Below are 19,155 nucleotides of genomic sequence, written 5' to 3' on the forward strand. Positions count from 1 at the left end.
GACAGGGGATGGATCACTTGCTAATTGCCCTGGTCTGTTCGTTCCCTCTGAAGCACCTGGCATTGGCCACTGTCGGAAGAGAGGACACTGGGCTAGATGGACCATTGGTCTGACCCAGTATGCCTGTTCTAATGTACTTATGTGTTAACTTTATATGATGCTCTCAATGCCCAGCATCAGTGAGAGACAGTGCTAAGAGGCTGCTTTCCCGTGGCATTGCCAGAGTTTCTGATTTAAAATAATAATATCCCTTCCTGAGAATCCAAACATTTCCAGTGCCTGACAGAGCCGGCCCCAGGTGAGAGAGCAGTCAGGGAATGTTTTCAAAGCCCCGTTTGCAAAAGTGAACCTAGGAGCTTAAATCTCGCTGAAGTCATTGGGATTTAGGTATATCTATACTGCCGCGGCTGTGCCGGCACTGCAGGATTGATGCCACCGGATCGATTGAGCGTGCAGTGGAGACCCACTCAATCGATCCCAGAAGTGGTCTCTGGTCGACACCATAAATCCACCCCTGCGAAAAGTGTACGGCTGCCTCGACCGGAGGTGCATTTCCCGTCAGTGCAGTGCAGTGGGGACGCTGCGGTCAGGGAAAGTTAGTACGTCAATGGCAAATATGCAATCTACACTATGTAGCTCGCATATCTCCCTTTGATGGCCGCCGGCAGTGTAGACCAGGCCTCTGTCACCTTTGAAAATGGGATTCAGCTTCTGAAAGCTGACCTACGCTTCCTGAATTCTGACTGCCTAAGGGCCCACGATTCCTTGTCACCTGGTCAAACAGGGCCTGGATGCACAGCGTCCAGAGCCAGAAATGCATTAGATCATCTGCTCTGACCTCCTGCTCAGCCCAGGCTGGAGAATTTCATCCAGTCGCCCCTGCATTGACTCCAGTCTCTGGTGTTTGGCTCACCCATCTTCATGAAAGGCCTCCAGTCTGATACGAAGACATCAGAGATGGAGAACCCAACCCTCCCCTTGGGAGTTTGTTCCAGTGGGCAACCATCCTCCCTGTTGGACATCAGTGCCTTCTTTCTCACTTGAATCTGTCTGGCTTTAACTCCCAGCCATTGGTTCTTCTGTCCTTCTGCACTAGATGAAATACAGAATACTTTTGGTTTCACTCAGCAACGCCCGTGTTTACAACAGCTACGTGAGCTCAGACTTTGTGGCATTTTCCTGGGTGCTCACAAATTCTGAGCCGTGCAAATCGGTGAGGTCAGAACTAGGCCCGAGCACCGGCAAACCTGCTGTAGTGCAAACACCCCATCCTCAGGGGGCAGCTTCACCCACCAGGACCCGGCTAGTGCTAGCTCACATTGTGATTAGAGAGGCAACTCACTCATCCAGGATTAAACCGGACAGGCCACTTTTTGAGACGTTTGTCCCCTCTTTCGGTACTGGGACAAAACCGGCCCATGGTTTTGTCCAGTATCCGGCGGGAGATGCCGCTTTGTCCCCTCTGGCTCTTAGAAATGGCACCTCCCAGGTGGTGTGACCTCACACACACCATCTCGCCGGCAGGGGCGGGGCCACACCGTTCCCAGAGGTGCTGAAACGTCTGGCATCCTGGGAACACATGAGTGGCCACCCTTGGTCTCGCTATATGAACCATGTGCTTTGCAGTGGTTGAACATGGCGACGGACGCAGGCGAAGGGCCGCATGTGTAATAAATAACCCAGAGCTGATTTGGGGCGCCGTGATCCATCTGGATCTCACTGAGACCCTCTGCCATTTTCCTGCCAGTTAGTAGACAACCAACAGGCCAGAGTGTGGTGCCTCTGTTTTTGGGAGCCCAGACTGAGAAGGGACCGTAGGGATTTTACACAGGGCTGAGCTCTCTCCCCCTTCTGTAAATCAGCCCTTTTCGTGGTCCTGCATTCCAGCCCTCGGGATCACCAGGCACTGGCAAACACCCCAGTCCTGTTGCCTTTGATGTCTCTGCACGGCACCGTGGCTTGCTGAAGAGACAGTGCTGTTCTGTGCCATAAGGAGTTGACATCTCCTAGATCAGGCAAAGCGGACGTTTAGCCCAGCTCACTGAACAATGCCTGGTTCTGTGGAGGGTTCTGTGGGGAGGGGACATGGCCGTTTTCTGTCCTCCCCCTCCCTTCCACCGGGTCAGGACCCCAACTGCCTGAGAGTACGTGGGTGGCTTGGGGGCGGGTACCTCTGGAATCCGGGCCGTGTTTTCTTCCCAGCCAGCACTGCCCACTTTGGGGGCAACCCTGGCCCAGCAGAGTAGGGTTGTGGGTGCCTGGGGATGGTGCCATCCGTGTCAAGAATGCCAGCACAGACCCAGCACCAGTCAAGTTCCTCTGGGGTCTGGGATTGCAGACACTGACTGCTCCGGCCGGAGAGCATCCGGAACCCTTCTCTCCCTGTCTCTCTCTGGTCCTTGGTGCTCTCATACAGGGTGGGGCTCACTCTTGAACCAGAGGCTCTAGGATGCCTTGACAGAAGTCATCACGGAGGTGGGGCTTTTTGCCGTGTTCTCTGCAGGTGGCACGTCTTCCAGGAGAAGGTAGGGCAGCGGAGGGCAGCAGTGGAGCTGGCGCTGAGCCTGCACAATTACTGCGTGGACTGCGAAGAGACCCGCAAGTGGATCCTAGACAAAACCAAAGTGATCAGATCCACCCAGGAGATGAGCCGAGACCTGGCAGGCCTGATCGCCATCCAGAGGAAGCTGTACGGCATCGAGCGTGACCTGGCCACCATCCAGGCCAGGCTGGGGGAGCTCCAGCAGGAGGCCCAGCGGCTGGCCCAGGAACTCCCTGACCTGGCCTCTGACATCTACAGCCGGCTGGCAGTTGTCGACAGCCTCTGGCAGGACCTGCAGAGGACGCTGCAGAGTCAGGAGGCCTCTCTCGGGGAGGCCAGTAAGCTGCAGAAGTTTCTGCAGGACTTGGATGACTTCCAGGCCTGGCTTTTCAAGGCGCAGCAGGCCGTGGCGTTGGAAGAGGTGCCCAGCTCCCTGGCCGAGGTGGAGCAGTTCTGTCAGGAGCACTCCGCCATCAAGGAGGCCATGGACCGGCACGAGGGCGACTACCACAGCGTCAAGGAGACGGGGGAAAGGGTGACGCAGGGACAGACGGATCCGGAATACCTGCAGCTGCAGCAACGGCTGCAGGGCGTGGAGATGGGCTGGAGCGCTCTGTGGAAGATGTGGGACAGCCGGAGGAAGTTCCTCGCCCAGTGCCTGGGCTTCCAGGAGTTCCTCAAGGATGCCAAACAAGCGGACGCCGTCCTGAGCAATCAGGTAGGGAAGCCGCTGCGCTTGTCTGTGACGGTGATGATAATGTGCATCACCGTAGTGGGATCCCCGCCCCAGCGCGCTGGGAGCTGCCCGTCCTGCAGGGTTCACTGAATAGACAAAGGGGGAAAATGAGGCACAGAAAGGGGATGGTAGAGCCGGGAGTGGAACCCAAGTCCCCAGAGTCCCTAACCACTAGGCCATGCTGCTTTTGAATTACCCTTTGGGCTTCCTTGCGCTGGGCTACCAAGTGAGACCGTGTTTATAATGGTTCCCTCGTCTTCCATAGCCCACCGATCTCTGCAGAACAAACCCCACTTCCCCTCTGCTGCACCCCAAGGGAGCAACAGTCTCTGCATCAGCTGGTTTGCAGAGTTCGAGGCCAAAAGGACCCAGGAGATCATCTGCCCAGACCACCGATGGCCCAGCCCATTCAGTCACACCCCTGTGGAGCCCCACGAATTGCGTTTGGGCTAATCAGGATTCTGAGAAGCGTAGGCCCCTGCGAAGTGGGATGGCCCGGTGGTTAGGACGCTGGTCTGGGGCTTGGAGGCTCAGGTTCAATTCCTTGTTCTCTCACAGGTGGCCTGGGAAACGTCCTTTAGGCTTAGAGCTTTAAAGGTATTGTGCCCAGTGTCACAACGCTGAGCTGATTTAGGAGCCTAGGTCTCATCTTCCAAAGGGAATTAGGCACTTAAGAGTCTAAATTCAGTGCAGCGACACCTAAATACCTTTAAAAATCTGGGCCTCTCTGTGCCCCATTCCCAATAGCCCTAGGGCACAGGGGGGGGAGGGGTGCGGAGGATATACACATTAAAGACTGGGCGGGGCCAAGGTACAATGGTGATGTGGCACAGATGGAGACCCTAGATAGAATGCTGCGTCCCCTGTGACCGGATGTGATACAATCCTGTACTGATGCAAGAGCAGACAGCCCTTGATTTCACGGCCATTCCAATCACCTCCCCTGCAGAGATCCCAGCATGCCGTCAAGCAGTTGCGCTGTGATTCAGGCGTACTCTGCTCCACACAATGAGGTAACTCACTGAGCCTGCACCAGAGAGGATTTTGGCCCAGTGCCTCCTTCCCCAGCCCCCTTTGCCTGGCAGGAAATCTCTGTGGCAGAGGTTCCCATGCTTCTGGTCCGTTAGCATACATCAGGCAGGGCAAAGAACCCTGTGCCGTGCCCTGGAGAGTTATGTGTGGCTCAAGAGTCCCAGGAACACTCAACACATATGCTAGAGCTAGGAGTGTGCTGGAGATGGCACAGCACCCCTGGTGCTAAGCATGCTACTTTTATTCTTGGCAATTCAGTGGCCTTCCTGGAACACAGCTTGTCCTAGGTGTGGCTGGAGCAGTGTGTGTGGGGAGGGAGGAGGGGAAGAGGAGTGGTACAAGACCCTGCTAAATCACATACCCCCCCCGATCACCCTCCATTCCAGGAGTACACCCTGGCGCACATCGAGCCCTCGAACACCTTGGGAGCGTCGGAAGCCGCCCTCCGGAAATACGAGGATTTCCTGGCCACCATGGAAGCCAACAAGGAGAAAATATCGGGGCCGGTGGAGAGCGGAAAGAAGCTGGTGGCTGAGAGGAATATTTACTCCGACAAAGTGAATGAAAAGGTCCAGCTCATACAAGACAGGTAAATTCAACTGCATCCATCAGCCCCCTTCCCCACACTCAGCGAGTACAGTGAGGGGCACCCAATCCCACTGCTGGCAGACAGCTCTGTGGTTTTGATCTGGTAGCGGATGTCAAACAAGATAAGCTGCTGCAGCCGTGATCAGCATCGTTGGCCTCTCTCCTTTTCAGGTCCAGGACGAATGTGGCTAAATCGAAGGAAGCACTGGTTCTGCTGAAGGACAATCACCACCTGCAGAGCTTCCTGCAAAATTGCCAGGAGGTAAGCAGCTGGGCGAGCTGGCGCTGATGGCCAGGAAGGATGTTCTTCCATTCCATTACACCCCCTGCTTCCTTTGGGGGGGACAGTCGGAACTAGAGGTGGGCAGGAAAACTTTGAGGAAGCCTTTTTCCCCCTGTTTCAGTCCACATCGAAACGCTTCACAAAATCACGTTGCTTTTGCCAAAATTTTGTGTTGGAGAAAAAACAGGGCAGGGGAAGTTCCAAAATTGAGACATTTTTTTAGAAGGAAACGTTTCAATTTTGTTTAAATGACTTTTTGTTTTGAATTTTTGTTGTTGTGCATTAAAGTCTATGTTGCTGGAACCCTTCTGCCAGGTGGGATCAGCAGCAATACGGGCTGGGGTCAGTATTTAGGGATTCCTCTTTACATTATCAAGCAAAGGCATCTCTAGCCTCTAGCCAGAAATATGGGAAAGCTAACCACCACCTTGGGCACCTCTGAGAAGCAAGACTTCCCCGCTCACACGCACTGAGTCTGTGTAACAAAAGAAAACATTTTTTGAAGGAAAGGAAACACGGCAGTAATTTGGGAAAACATCGCGACACTGTGAAAAACATTCACTCCACAGCAGTGGTCCCCAAAATGTGGGGTGTGCCCCACAAAGGGGGCACGGAGGAACTTTCAGGGGGGAAGGAGGAGCGCAGTGGAGCTGGAGCTAACCCTCATGAGAGGGCGGGGAGGGAGCACCATGCTTCCAGCCCTGCTCCATCCACAGATCAGCTCTGCCCCCAGCCTCATTCCAGATTAGTGTCACACACTTCTATGCTTGCATTGTAATGCCTAGCAAAAGAATACGATAAATATTTTTCAGTACAGACACATTATTTATTTTTTAAACAAGTTCTTTCCACGCACTAGTGCGACATCCTCCAAGACTCTGTCAGTCATATTTGGCTGCGGGGCGACACAGTGAATTTCAGCCCAGAAAAAGCCCTTTCTATGCTGACTTGCATAGCACGAACAGCAATCACAATGTTAGCCAATTGATTATAGTTCAGGTCTCGTTATTTTTTGTTGCTCCTAGTAGCAAAGACTATTCCCACGTGTATTGAGATGAGGCTCATCGGTGAAAGAATCTGGGAAGGGACTAATATGCTTTTTGGCCTTGCTCTGATCAAAATTTGTCTCTTGCTTCTTGGACTTCTCACACGCTTTGAGGAGGAGCTCAAGATCGTCCTCTGTCTGTCAATCAGTCAGTTAATCATTTTGGACAGACTATAGTAATTCCCAGTTAGCCCACATTTAGTTAGATGAATTGTAGCTTTTTCCTTAGCCTCATCTGAGAGAAGCAATTTGTATTTGAGGTCCAGGTAAGTGCAGGATCAAAATGCATCGTTGTCCAACATTTTCTCACGGTTCTTCATTGAGGCCAACAGTGTTTCAGTAAAAGGTGAAGAGGATGCTTTTGTGTCAAGCTGGTATTTTAGCCAGGCTGTGTAAAAATCACCCAGAGTAAGTTGTTCTAACTGATGTGTCTTTGTTGTTCATTTATCAGGCATTAGTGCTGCTGTAATATTTTTTAACAGCATCCATTTCTCATCACTTATATAAAGGTCTTGGTATGAAGAAGCGGCCACCATATCATTGCAAAAATCCTTGAGCTCTAAGAGTCTTTCAAGCATATCACACATGGAATGCCATCTAGTTGGGCTATCTAGGACTGGCTTCTTTATATTAAGCTTTTTCTTAATCACCATAATTGTTGGGTTCCTAAGTCTTTTGCAGACCAAACGTTCTTTTCCAACTATATGGTTCACAGAGCATTCTTTCATAGCATCCTCAACAGCAAGTCGCAAGGTCAGAACTGAATAGGGAACTAACTCCCCGTAGAGTAACACCACTGCACTTGCCATGTTGAATTCTGCCTCTTCAATCATCTGAAGTTGGTCTTGCTGTGTAACATCTCCTGGAGTCCCTTTTCCTCCTCTTTTTCACTCTTATCATCAGTTTCATCTTCTTTTTCCTCTTCTTCCTGATCCTCAATCATACACTTGAGAGATTTGACCGTATTAGCTGCATCATCAGTGATAATGCGCCAGATCTGCTTCAGAGAAATTCCATAGCAGCTTCTGACTTCGAGTATCATTGCCTTCAGCTGTTCAGAAGTGTGACGCTCAGCTTCATAGCAAGAGTGCGGAGGATTTTTCCATCTGCACTATGCCGCATATTAACTCCTAATGCAGACCTGCCAAGATGAGCAGCACAGTCAACTTTCAAAAAAATAAGCTGGCCTTGACCTCCTGCTTAATTTTGTATCGTACTCGGCTTGCCAGGGCAGTAACTTAGTCTCAGCTATTTTCATCATTTATTGACAGTTTATTGCCAAAACTTTGATGAAGAGGGTTAAGGATTTTTCAGAAGCCAGAATCTTCCATCAACTTTAAAGGTCTGTCATTCACTGTTACTAATTTGAGGCAACCTTCAAGCACAGTAGATTCCTCAGTCTTCACTTTTATTGACTTGCTTGTCAACATGGAATCTAGAGAACATTGGTTTGAGGCCAGAATCTTTTCTTTTCTTTTCTTTTTGTCCGGCAGTTTAGGATTATCCTCATCGGTGTGTGATCTTGTCTCACTCGGGACTAGCTTCTCTTGAGTAAGGACAGGATACTCATCTGGGTGATGTCTTTGTAATAGCTTACCAGCAGCCAGTGGCAGAGGAGAGGTTTGAGGCAGGAGCTGACAGAGGCTAAGGGGCGGGTTTTCTGGCTGTTAGAGTGACTTAGAAGCAAGCCTAGGACAGGTTGCTGTGGGCTGCGTTGCGAACACTCTGTCCTGTGCTCTAAGCCCTCATGTGGGCCAAGCCTCTTGACACTGCAGGGAAGTCTGAGCAGCAAGACAGGCTCCCTGGGAGGGCATGGGGCTGCATACCTGTTAGTTCCTCCACGTCCCCCATTCCTCAGGCACACGCTCCAGCCAACGTGTCCCTGTGCATGCAGGGTCCGTGCCAACGTTGCTGATGGCTCTGCTGGTGTGGAGGAGGGGGCAGATGGAGATTTCAGGCTGGGATTTCCAGAGGAGCCCAGAGGTTGGGTGCCTGGATTCCACAGGCTCCTCAGAGAAGCCCAGCCTGCAGTGGCAGGGAGGGCACTGGGACTTGTGCTCCTTTTCCTGCCTTTTCAGCTCACTCTGTGGATCAACGAGAAGATGCTGACGGCTCAGGACACGTCCTATGACGAAGCCCGGAACCTACACAGCAAGTGGCAGAAGCACCAGGCCTTCATGGCTGAGCTGGCCTCCCACCGCGGGTGGCTGGAGGAGGTGGACAAGGTAGGCAACCTTCCGTGGGGGCTGGAGGGGAACCCTCCCACGCCTTGCCGCGCCTTGGGTACCTTGATGCTCAGCGCATGCCTGAAGGCCAGCGCTGGCCAGGCAGCTCCTGGGCTGAGGTAGGACCCCAGCTCCCATCCACATCAGCAGAGCCTTAAGCAGAGGCTTGACTTTAAGCATGTGCTAAAGAGCTGCCTGGGGGTTGGGCGAGGCTGGCGCAGGCGGCGGGACTGAGGCAGCAGTGGGGCAAGAGGGAGGGAGTGGGCCCTACCCTGCCCTCCGGCTGGGCCTTGCATTCATGGGATTTCATGACCACCCCACCCCAACCACCGCGGTACAGTCGACAGTCCCTGCTTTAACACGAGTGTCACAGGACATGGGAGGTGATTGTCATGCTCTGCGGGACGCTGGTGGGGTCTCAGGTGGACGCTGTGTCTGGTTTGGGGCATCACGCTTTAGGAAAGATGGGGACAAAGTGGAGAGAGTCCGGGGAAAGCAACAGAAAAGATCAGGGGTGTAGAAAACCTGGCCTACAAGGCATGGCTTTAAGGACTGGGCTTGTTTAGTCTAGAGAAGAGAAGGCAGAGGGGGGACCAGATAACAGTTACCCAATATGTAAAAGGTTGTCATAAGCAGGACGGTGAGTGGTTGGTCTTCATGTCCACGGATGGCAGGACAAGAAGGAATCAGCTTAGCTTGCAGCAAGGGGGATTTAGGTTGGAAGTTAGGAAAAACTTGGATCAGGGTCCCCGAGGAGGCTGTAGAATCCCCGTCGCTGGAGGTTTGTCAGAGCAGCTGGACAGATGCCTGTCAGGGGTGGGCTAGGTTTGCGTGGTCAGTGCCGGGGCTGGACTAGATGACCGCCCGGTCCCTTCCAGCCCGACATTGCTATGATTCTCTTTTCCCCCAACCTCTCTGCAGGAGGGGCAGCTGCTGGCCTGGGAGAAGCCCCAGTTCGGTGTGGTGGTCTCGCAGAGGCTGACGGAGCTGCACCGGCTCTGGGACGAGCTCCAGTCAACGACAGAGAAGAAGGCCCAGCAGCTCTTTGATGCCAACCGCTCGGACCTGTACGCGCAGAGCTTTGATGACCTGGACGGGTGGCTAGGAAAGACGGAGGCGCAGCTGCAATCGGACGAGCAGGCCACCGACCTGACAAGCGCCAACCGGCTGCTGAAGAAGCTGACGGTATGTGGTGAAAGCTGGTGGCAGCGTGTGGCTCCCGTGAGCACCGGGCGCTGCAGGGTTGTGGGGTGATCTGCCGCTGGGGGAGAGAGTGGGAGCGCATTTGAGACTGGCAGGGCTAGGGAAGGGATCGCTCCACAGTCATCCCTTCCCATCTCTTGCCCCTGTGGCGTGCAGGAGCTGGGGCTGCGGAGATAAAGCATTCGGCCTGTGGGGCAGGGCCCAAGCATAATTTTTTCGGGCCCAGTACAAACATGTATCACAGGCCCCCCCCCCCCCCCCCCCCCACACACACACACACACACACCACAATCTCTCATCCCATACATACAGTCTCATGAGCCATGAAAATTTTTTTCCTCATGGTAATGGGGGTTGCAGCCTGGGCCGGGCCCCCCAGGGCCTCCGGGCCCCGGTAAAATGTACCCTTCCCCCCCATGAGGGGGCCCTGCTGCCGAGCGGTGGGTTACAGTAAGGAAATAGGAAAAGAGGTACATGAGTAGGAAAAGGTGGGCTGTAGGGGAGAGGTCTGGCATTCTTTGAGCAGACCTCAACGTGTTTTATCCAATGGATTAGTCGGCGGCCATTGCCGGGGCCCCGTGGCCACCGTGCCGTCACCTGGCTGGCGGCCTCGAACCGCGAACCTTTGCTTTCAGAGACTCAACGAGCAAGTGAGCGGGCGGAAGGGAGAGATAGCAGAGCTGCTGTCCCAAGCCCCTCCTCCCGGAAGGGACGTGCAGGAGGCAGACAGCAAGCAGCAGAGCCTGGAGAGGAGATATCTGGATCTCCTGGGGTCTTTGGACGAGAGGAGGAAGGAGCTGGAGTCATCCGGAGCCAAGTACCAGCTCAACCGGGACCTGGCAGACGAAATGGTGAGCTCCCTGCAGAGCCACACGCACCATCGACGGCTCCCGATGCTCCTTGTCTTCCCATCAAGCTGTTCGCCCAAATGCCCCCAGCTCCTTGCGAGTGTCTGCTCCGATGCCCTGGGTGACACAGCAAGGTGCTGTCCGTCATTTATTATACATAGGTGTGTGTGTGACGGTAGTTCTTAGAAGCCCTGGCCATGGACCAGGCCCTCGGGGTGCTAGGCGCTGTACAGAGACAGAGCAAAAGGACAGTCCTTGCCTCACAGAGCTTCCGTTCTGTATCCTTTGGTTTGCTAGTGAACAGTACGAAGGAGGGTCCCAGACCAGCTCCTGGGAACAGCCCAAGTGCCAACGGGGGTTCAGTGGGCCTGGGGTGCCCGGGAGTCGCTGCTAGATCGAGCCCCTTTTGGGACAGAGTCAGGGGGTCACGGTGCAAGGGGCTGGCGCTGCAGCTGCCACTTGAGTGGAGCCTGTTGACTGGCCAGGCCGAGGGCGTGAGTGGGCAGGTTGCCACATGTGTCAGATTGCCAGTCCACTGTGCCCCATGCTATGCCACAGCCTCCCGCCGCCCGGCTTGCCCCTCGGCTGCCGCCTCTCCATTCTCCACTGCTTTCATCTTGCAGCTCTGGGTGCAGGAGAGGCTACCCCTGGCCACATCCACTGACCATGGCACCAACCTCCAGGCGGTGCAGCTTCTGATGAAGAAGAATCAGGTGAGTCTGTCCGTCCGTCGCTGGGTGCTCGTTCCAGCCTCGAGATCAAAGCCGGGCAACGAAAGGCTAAATGGGCACTTGGTAAATGGCACCAGCGTCCTGGCCTCTTTCCAGAGGCATCTGGGGTGCTGCAGGTACAGGACGCGGCCAGGAACTTGCCCCAGATGCATCCCCTAAGAGTCCGGTAATACTCACCTTGAAAAGCAACATAAACTGAGGCTTTCAGCCTAAGAGATTTGGACACTTGTTTTCCATTAAAACGAATGGCAGCTGGGCATCCAGACCCCTAGGCGGCATGGGAGGATCTCAGCTGCAGTGGAGCTGTGGAGGGCCACAAAACAATCCCAGAGCAGCCACGTGACGTGGCACGCTGTTGCATCCCCCTGGCCCGGTGCCACTGTATGGGGTTGTTACATCACGGAGCGACGTGGACACGTTGGGGTGGGAGGAGTTTCTCTCTCCTCTGCCCTGCTGCCCGTGCCGTGGGTCGCCAGCACAGGAGAGTCAGAGGGCACTGTACATCTCCTTCCTCCCCTGTGCGGGGGTACAGGCCGAGAGCCCACCACTTGTAAAGGCCCCTGAAGTCAGATGGTTATGGTGCCGATCCCATTGCTACAGACAATGGCCTCGGTGGAGCTAGAGGTCATCTGACTCACCTCTTCCCCTGCAGAGGTTGACCCCATCACGGGCCATATGCCAGCCACAGTACCAGCCTCCCTCTCCTGATCATTTACCCCTTCACACACCTAGGCCGGTATCATGCCCTCCCGCCCCTTTTATGGGCCTCTGTCTTTGTGGAGATTTTGATATTATTATTTATGAGATGTATTACCATCGTGCCTAGGACCAGGTCCCCACTGTGCTAGGTACTGTACAAACACAGAACAAAAAGATGAGAGTCAAACAAATATTTGTATCCAAATTTCCGGGTGCCTGGGTGCCAGCAGGACGGATTCATTGCCTGCACACCAGCCGGGCTGGAAAAAGCCTCTTTTGCCCCTGCCTTCAGGGTGGTTAGCTGGGAAGTCGCCCACGTGAATGCAGAACTTCTCAGGTATTTGGAGACCTTCGCGATGCCCGCCGGGGAGCCAGGGGTGTGTTTCTGGGCGGTAATGCCGGCTCTCTCCCCGCTAGACTCTGCAGAAAGAGATCGTGGGCCATTCCCCACGGGTGGAGGACGTCCTGCGCAGGGCAGAGCACACGGTGGCGGCCGCCGACGGGGACTGCAGGGCCGTGGAGGAGCAGCTGCATCTGCTGAAGGAGTCGTGGAGCGCTTTGCAAGAGGAGACAGGGAGAAGGCTGCGGCGGCTGCAGCAGGCGAACGAGGCGCAGCAGTATTACCTGGACGCCGGCGAGGCAGAGGCCTGGATCAGCGAGCAAGAGCTCTACATGGTGGCTGATGAGACGCCGCAGGTGAGAAAAGCCAGAGCTTAGCAATAAAACTGGCTTGCTGCAGCAGAGATACTTCATTTGCCGGGGTCCACGTAGAAAGCTGGCACCAGGCACGGTCCCGCCCCGGTCAGGGAGATGGGGTCTGGGTGATGGCCAGGGCTGGGTTTGGCCCCAGGTGTCTCTCAGGGTACATCTACACTGCAGTCAGGAGGAGTGGAGAGAACACATGTAGATGCACCTAGCTATAGCAAAGCCAGCAGCTCTCACAAGGGCACTGAGTCTTGTGTAAAAGGTGGAGGATTTACACGAGCTGGAAAGAAATCCGCATGCGGCAGCTATGTGAGTACGTACCACGGGCTCCCCGGCTAGGCTGGGCTGCCGCAGCCCCGCTGTTATTGTTCCCCTTGGGTTGCTTTCCGCTAGCTCTCGGGCTGCAATCGCAGGACAGACAGTCCCCATGAGCCTCTGTGGGGCAGCGGCTCCTGACCTTCCCAGCTGCGGGAAGGCCGTGTCATCGGTCATGCTGCTGCGGTGTTTATCCGTCTAACTGCCACGCAGTCCCCAGGCATTCCCCGACAAATGCTGGCACCAACCAGCAGCTCCCAGGTTGCACCGGTACCAGGAAGCTGCTGCTTCCTTCTGGAACTGAGTGTGCTCTGGCGCCAGAGGCTTCCATTGTGTTTGGCTGCAGAGACAAGGTGCTAACCTCTGCAAGGCTCCTTCTGGCCCCGGGCCCCGGCTGGCTGAGCCATGTCTGCGTTCCCCACAGCGTGCCTATGAATCTGCATGTGCATGTGCACCAGGGTTTACTCCTGCCTCCTGTGCGTAGCTTTCCGCTTTTCAGCAGCGGACACGTCTTGCTAGGGGTTGTAACCACAAGCAGCAGTGACACCTGTGCGGCCAGCTCCAATGCCTTCCGAGAAGCGAGGGCCCAGTTCCTGGCTTTGTCTCCCGCGTTCTGTCCCGGTGTGTGGCTGGCGCAGAGGAGCGCAGAATGGGAACCGGAAGGTTGACCCCCTCTGGCAGGCCCCCAGCGCTAACAGGAGCGGGACTGTCTGGTTGCAGGATGAAGAGAGCAGCATCGTGATGCTGAAGAGACATCTCCGCCAGCAGCGCACTGTGGAGGACTATGGCAGAAACATCAAGCAGCTGGCTGGCAGGGCACAGCAATTGCTCTCTGCAGGCCATCCGGAGGGGTGCGTATGATCCGGGCAGACACAGCATAGGGGAGCCCCTTCATACCAGAGCATCGACCCACCCAACTGGGGACACCGGGGGGAGGGGCGTCCTGCTGGCCAGCTCTCTCTAGCGACTTTGACTGCCGCTCCTTGGACCCATAAATGTGCCGGGACTAGCCCCTGCCCTGTGGGCTCTGCTGGGTGGGTTTAGGGTATGTCTGCTCTGCGCTGTAGCTGGGGGGTACCTTCCATCCAGCGCAGACACACATGCATTAGCCCCGTTTCAGATAGCAGTGTGGCGGGCGGCTAGTCACCTGTGTATGTACCTAGGGTCTCGGACGGGATAGCACGAGGGGCAGCTAGACCGTCCTGCTGCCCACGCTCCTGCAGCCAGGCCGATTTATTTAGCTCACTCTCTCGATCAAAGCTAGCATGGGCACACCTACCAGAGCTGGGAATGATACGGCCTCTACGTGGCAGTGTCCAGCTGCACAGGTGGACAGAGAGACAGACAGATGGCTGGTCTCCCGTTCCACTCAGAGATGCCCAAGCCAGGGTCTTTGGCTTCTGGCCTCTACTGTGTGGGCTAGGAGCAAATCCGTCCTCACTTTATATTAAGGTTCCATTTGTAAAGGGTGAATAGATGCTAGGGCCATGAATAGCGTGTGTGGCAGATGGCTATAAGCCAAAGGCAGAAGGTCTTATAGATGGGTATAAACCATGATTACGAACGGCCTACTGGATTCTGCAACCATCTGCGACAATGGCTGAACCATTCATTGAAACATCTCCACGTTGCTGACTAGCCTCCTAGGAACTGTTGATAAAGGGAACCTCCCTACGCCGAGTGACCCAGCAACTCCCCTTGGGAGCCGTGGGCCTTCCACTGCTAGAGAGGATGCAGAGGAACTAGCATGTACAGTAGCTCAGAAGCAGAGGTTTGGCCGGGATGTTGTGAGTTAATAAATGTTCTAGCAAGTTTCCCTTCAGTGATGCTGTTTGCTGGGATTGCCACATATTTTATTGTCGGCATTAGAGTAGCACATAGAGACCCCAGCTCAGATCAGGATCCTGTTGGGCCAGGCGCTGTCCAGACACATAGCGAGAGACTCCCTGTCTCAAAGATCTCACATTCTAAACAGACACTGGTTGGGACAGGAAATATAAACACTGACAGGGGAATGGACTTGCCCAAAGTCGCCCGGCAGGTCAGTGGCTGATCCAGAAATTTAACCCTCAAGAAATTCAATCTATTTAGTTTAACAAAGGGAAGGTTAAGGGGCGACTCGATCACAGTCAACACGTACTGACGTGGGGAACAAATATTTAATAATGGGCTCTTTGACCTAACAGAGACAGGCATAACGTGATCCAATGTCCGGAAGTTGAAGCTGGACTGGAAATAAGGTGTACAATTTTTAACAGTGAGGGTAATTAACCATTAGAACAAGGGTCGTGGTGGATTCTCTATCAAAATGCTTAGATTAAGACGGGATGTTGTTCTACCAGATCTGCTGTGGTTCAGCCAGGAATTAATACAGGGCAGCTCTCTGGCCTGTGTTATACGGGAGGTCAAACTAGAGGATCCCTTCTGGAGTTGGAATCTATGAACCCAGGTCTCCTGACTCTCCACCCCAATGCCCTGCCGCCTCAGCCACACTGGCTCTGACTGTCATGAATAGACCTGGCTCCTGAATACAGTTGGTCACAAATTTTCCAGCAGACAAGGTTTTCCCTCAGAAAATTATTATTAATTTGTACTGTGGTAGCACCTAGGAGCGCCTGTCGTGGCTCAGGCGCTGTGCAGTCACAGAAGGAAAAGAGAGAGCCAATGTGGCCCAGGGGGCACTACACTGCAAAGATTTGCTGGCATGGCTACGTCAGCTAAGAGAATGGAAAAAGTCTCATCCCCTCGCCAGCACAACTTCCAGTGTCGGTGCAGCTGTGCTGGGAGACGAGTACTTCTGTCCGCTTAGCTGATATCATCCAGAGCTGCTGGGAAGCTGTGCGGGCAGAACAGGTCCCGGCGGCTTATGCTGCGTCTCCACTAAGGGCTCTGCCGGCAGAGCCATCTCTGTCGTGTGGACAGAGCCGAAATGTTCTCTGCGAACGTGTCAATTTTTATGAAATTTCATTCTGAATAAGAATGGGGATCTCCCGTTTCGAGGCTATTGGAATGGGATGTCCCGATGGCTCGTTTTCTGTGGGATTAAGTTGTAAGTGTATTGTGTAAGAGACGTTCGTTTCAAAAAGTCGAAGTTGGGACAGCACTTTTTTTTTTAAAACATGTTGTTTTGTGGGAAATTTGGACATTGGTTTTGGTTTTGACTGGGAACACCAACATCTTCCAAACCATGGGGTTCCCACCTGCCGGGGCCCCTGACCTATCTGCTGTCTGTGCTTCCCAGGGAGCAGATCATCCGGCTCCAGGGGCAGGTGGATAAGCAGTATGCGGGGCTGAAGGACATGGCAGAGGATCGCCGACACAGACTGGAGAACATGTACCACCTGTTCCAGCTGAAGCGGGAGGTGGATGACCTGGAGCAGTGGATCGCAGAGCGTGATGTGGCTGCCTCCTCCCAGGAGATGGGGCAAGACTACGACCAAGTCACTGTGAGTCAGCATGCCGGCCAAGGGCTAGCAGGGCAGAGGGCACGGCTGAGGACACGGGGCCTCGCTGAGCGCTTGGCTGTCCTGGCCTGGGACACCGACTTGGCATTTGTGCGGCTGCAGTGTGTTGTGAGGCGGGGCCATTCTGCGACCCGGTGAGGTGCGGGGGCCTTTATGGAAACAGGACTGTATGATGGCCTGGCCATGCAGGCAAAGGGAGGAGAACTGCTCCCACTAGGTATGGGAGGGAGGTATGGAGGAGTGCTGTCATGGTGAGGTGGGGGGACAAGTGCACCCACAGTGGAGGGGTAGGGGGGTATGGTGAAATGGGGGACGGGGACGTATGGAGTAGCCTGCCCATGGTGAAGTGGGGGGTATGGAGGAGCATGCCCGCACTGAGGGCTTTTTCTCTGCCAGCTGCTGCGGGAGAAGTTCCGGGACTTTGCCCGGGAGACGGGCACCGTGGGGCAGGAGCGTGTGGACAATGTGAACCTGGTCATCGAGCAGCTGATTGACGCTGGCCACTCGGAGGCCGCCACCATGGCGGAGTGGAAGGACAGGGTGAACGAGAGCTGGGCCGACCTGCTGGAGCTCATTGACACGCGCGTGCAGCTGCTGACTGCCTCCCACGAGCTGTACAAGTATTTCTACGATGGCACCGAGATCCTGGCAGTCCTCCGGGAGAAGCAGCGGGAGCTGCCCGCCGAGCTGGGCCAGGACATCAACATGGCCGAGTCCTTCCACCGCATGCACACGGCCTTTGAGCACGACATCCACCTGCTGGAAGGGCAGGTAGGGCTCCCGCGCTCAGACCCATGCCTCCTCGAGCTTAGGGGGAAGCATTCGAGCGCCTGTGTCTGCTGCAATGCCCCGTGGGCTGCCTTATTGACAGCAGCTCCTTGGTTACGGTCGCCCCGTCATACCAGCACTGTGGCTCGCTGGAGAGCATTTTCTTTCCCTGGGGTGGGCAAACTGGGGGAAATGACTGGCATTGTGTGCCCTGATTTAGGTTTCACTAGGCAGTGCTCTGCTTTATGTGAGCGGGGGAATGGTCCCGCTATTGTGGGGAACTTTCCGGGCTCATCCACTACCCCGATGGAATCAGATAGCGAACGGACCTGAGTTTTCACTCCCACTCCCTTTACCCAGAGGCCTGCCCGACCCCGAGGGCTCCCCTCCCACTCTCCCATGTGGTGGGGTTCCTGTAACCCCGACAAGGCTGGGCCCAGAATTCCTGGGGGACTTGGCCACCAATCTTGTCGTGGTCATTTAGGGCAGGGGCTGGGGTGTCCCCACGCAGGGGTGCTCTCTCTGCACTGGGCACCTCCCTGACCCGCTGATCAGTGCGTATAGCTCAGAGCAAATGCAATGGATTAAACAGCAACCAATTAAAAAAATAAGAAAAAAATGGGAAAGGTTAAAGGAAAACACCTAAGGCCACCGCGTGGCACGGGGACCCCACACCCAGCGTCTCTGGGGCGTGAGGGACGTTCACAGTCTGCTCCTCACACACCCCAGGCCCTGGCTGCGCTGCAGGGATGCCACAGGTTGGACGCTTGCCCTGGCGGTGGCCGCACACCCCAGGCGCTAGGTGGCAGAACCCTTCTCCCCAGCACTGCCCCCCATCAGGATGACGATCCCCCTCCCAATCTGACCTGCGAGTCCTCTTAGCTGGTCCATCACTAGGAGCTCCAGGGGTACAGTCACATTAGTACAGGTCAAGGGGCTCGGAGGGGGGGAAACACACCCTTGGCTAGGGCACACCATTCGCACTGACGGATCCACGCTCCCCACTGTGGGCCAGTAGTAGTTTCCCCTCATCGCCTAATGGGGTCTCCTGTCTCCAAAATGCCCCCCATGGCCATGCCTGGCTTCCTAAACTTGCCGGCGTAGCTACATAAGGCGCTACTGACTGCCATTCTTCTTTGCCATCTCAGGGATGGCGTGTCACCCAGAACAGCCCCCGTGGTGTGATCTGAGTCATTCGCACTGTCTGGCCAGCCTCTTAGACTGGGGTTATCTGGCCTAAAATGTCCAGTCCAGCCTTCTTAGGTTGCCCATGATGGTTCATCTCCTAGATTCCTTCTCCTCAATCAGGCTGACCTGGAGTGTTGGCCTCTCGTCACTGGCCTGGGGGCTGTCCGTCTCCGGGTCCTGATTTCTCATTGGCCCTTTCCCTGTCCTTTGGTACTGGGAGGGGGCCAACCAAAAAACCCCACTCAGGGTGTGGCCACATCGATTCCCGCTCAATCGATCCAGAAGTCAACCGTGTTATTCCACCCCTGCAAAAAGAGTAATGCTGCGTCGACAGGAGGGCATTTCCCGTCGGCACAGCACAGTGGAGACGCTGCGGTAAGTAGAAGTTAGGAAGTTGCTGGGAGATACGCAAGCTATTCTATGTACCTTGTGTGTCTCCCGTTGACTGCCTCCGAAATTTGCCGGCAGTGTAGACCAAGCCTAAATTTCAGTAAGGGGCCAACCGTCCCCTGACACTTGCACACACAGGCCACTGGCTGCGGAACGTGGCTCGGAGGTGATTTGTGGATTATAGGGCCCATTCAAACCACCCAGTCTGAGCTCCTGTAAACAAGCCAGAGAGCCTCCCTGCAGCAATCCCTGCGTCCAGCCCAGAACCCCTGGCCGAGGCAAAGCAGAGCTTTGAGAGAGTCAATCCCGTCTGGATTTCCAGGCGCCATGTGACGGAGAACCTGCCCCATTCCGGGTGATCTGTTCCCTGCTAAACATCTGCGTCTCATTTCA

General features: G+C 55.0%; 1 protein-coding gene across 2 annotated transcripts in view; it reads left to right on the plus strand.

Annotated features, from left to right (window-relative positions):
• Positions 1-19,155, plus strand: part of SPTB (spectrin beta, erythrocytic) — a 77,762-nt gene that overhangs the window by 24,648 nt on the left and 33,959 nt on the right. For both annotated transcript variants that reach the window (XM_067550653.1, XM_067550651.1), the window contains exons 16-26: positions 2,504-3,260; positions 4,697-4,899; positions 5,070-5,160; positions 8,305-8,451; positions 9,373-9,636; positions 10,290-10,505; positions 11,126-11,215; positions 12,350-12,628; positions 13,673-13,803; positions 16,194-16,398; positions 16,813-17,187. In XM_067550653.1, the coding sequence (XP_067406754.1) occupies positions 2,504-3,260; positions 4,697-4,899; positions 5,070-5,160; positions 8,305-8,451; positions 9,373-9,636; positions 10,290-10,505; positions 11,126-11,215; positions 12,350-12,628; positions 13,673-13,803; positions 16,194-16,398; positions 16,813-17,187 (2,758 nt within the window). The remainder of the gene's footprint in view (positions 1-2,503; positions 3,261-4,696; positions 4,900-5,069; positions 5,161-8,304; positions 8,452-9,372; positions 9,637-10,289; positions 10,506-11,125; positions 11,216-12,349; positions 12,629-13,672; positions 13,804-16,193; positions 16,399-16,812; positions 17,188-19,155) is intronic.

Source organism: Emydura macquarii, unplaced genomic scaffold (genome assembly GCF_026122565.2).
Source record: "Emydura macquarii macquarii isolate MOO-44397 ecotype Brisbane River unplaced genomic scaffold, CSIRO-AGI_Emac_v2 contig_1305, whole genome shotgun sequence".
NCBI classification, from domain to species: domain Eukaryota; kingdom Metazoa; phylum Chordata; order Testudines; family Chelidae; genus Emydura; species Emydura macquarii.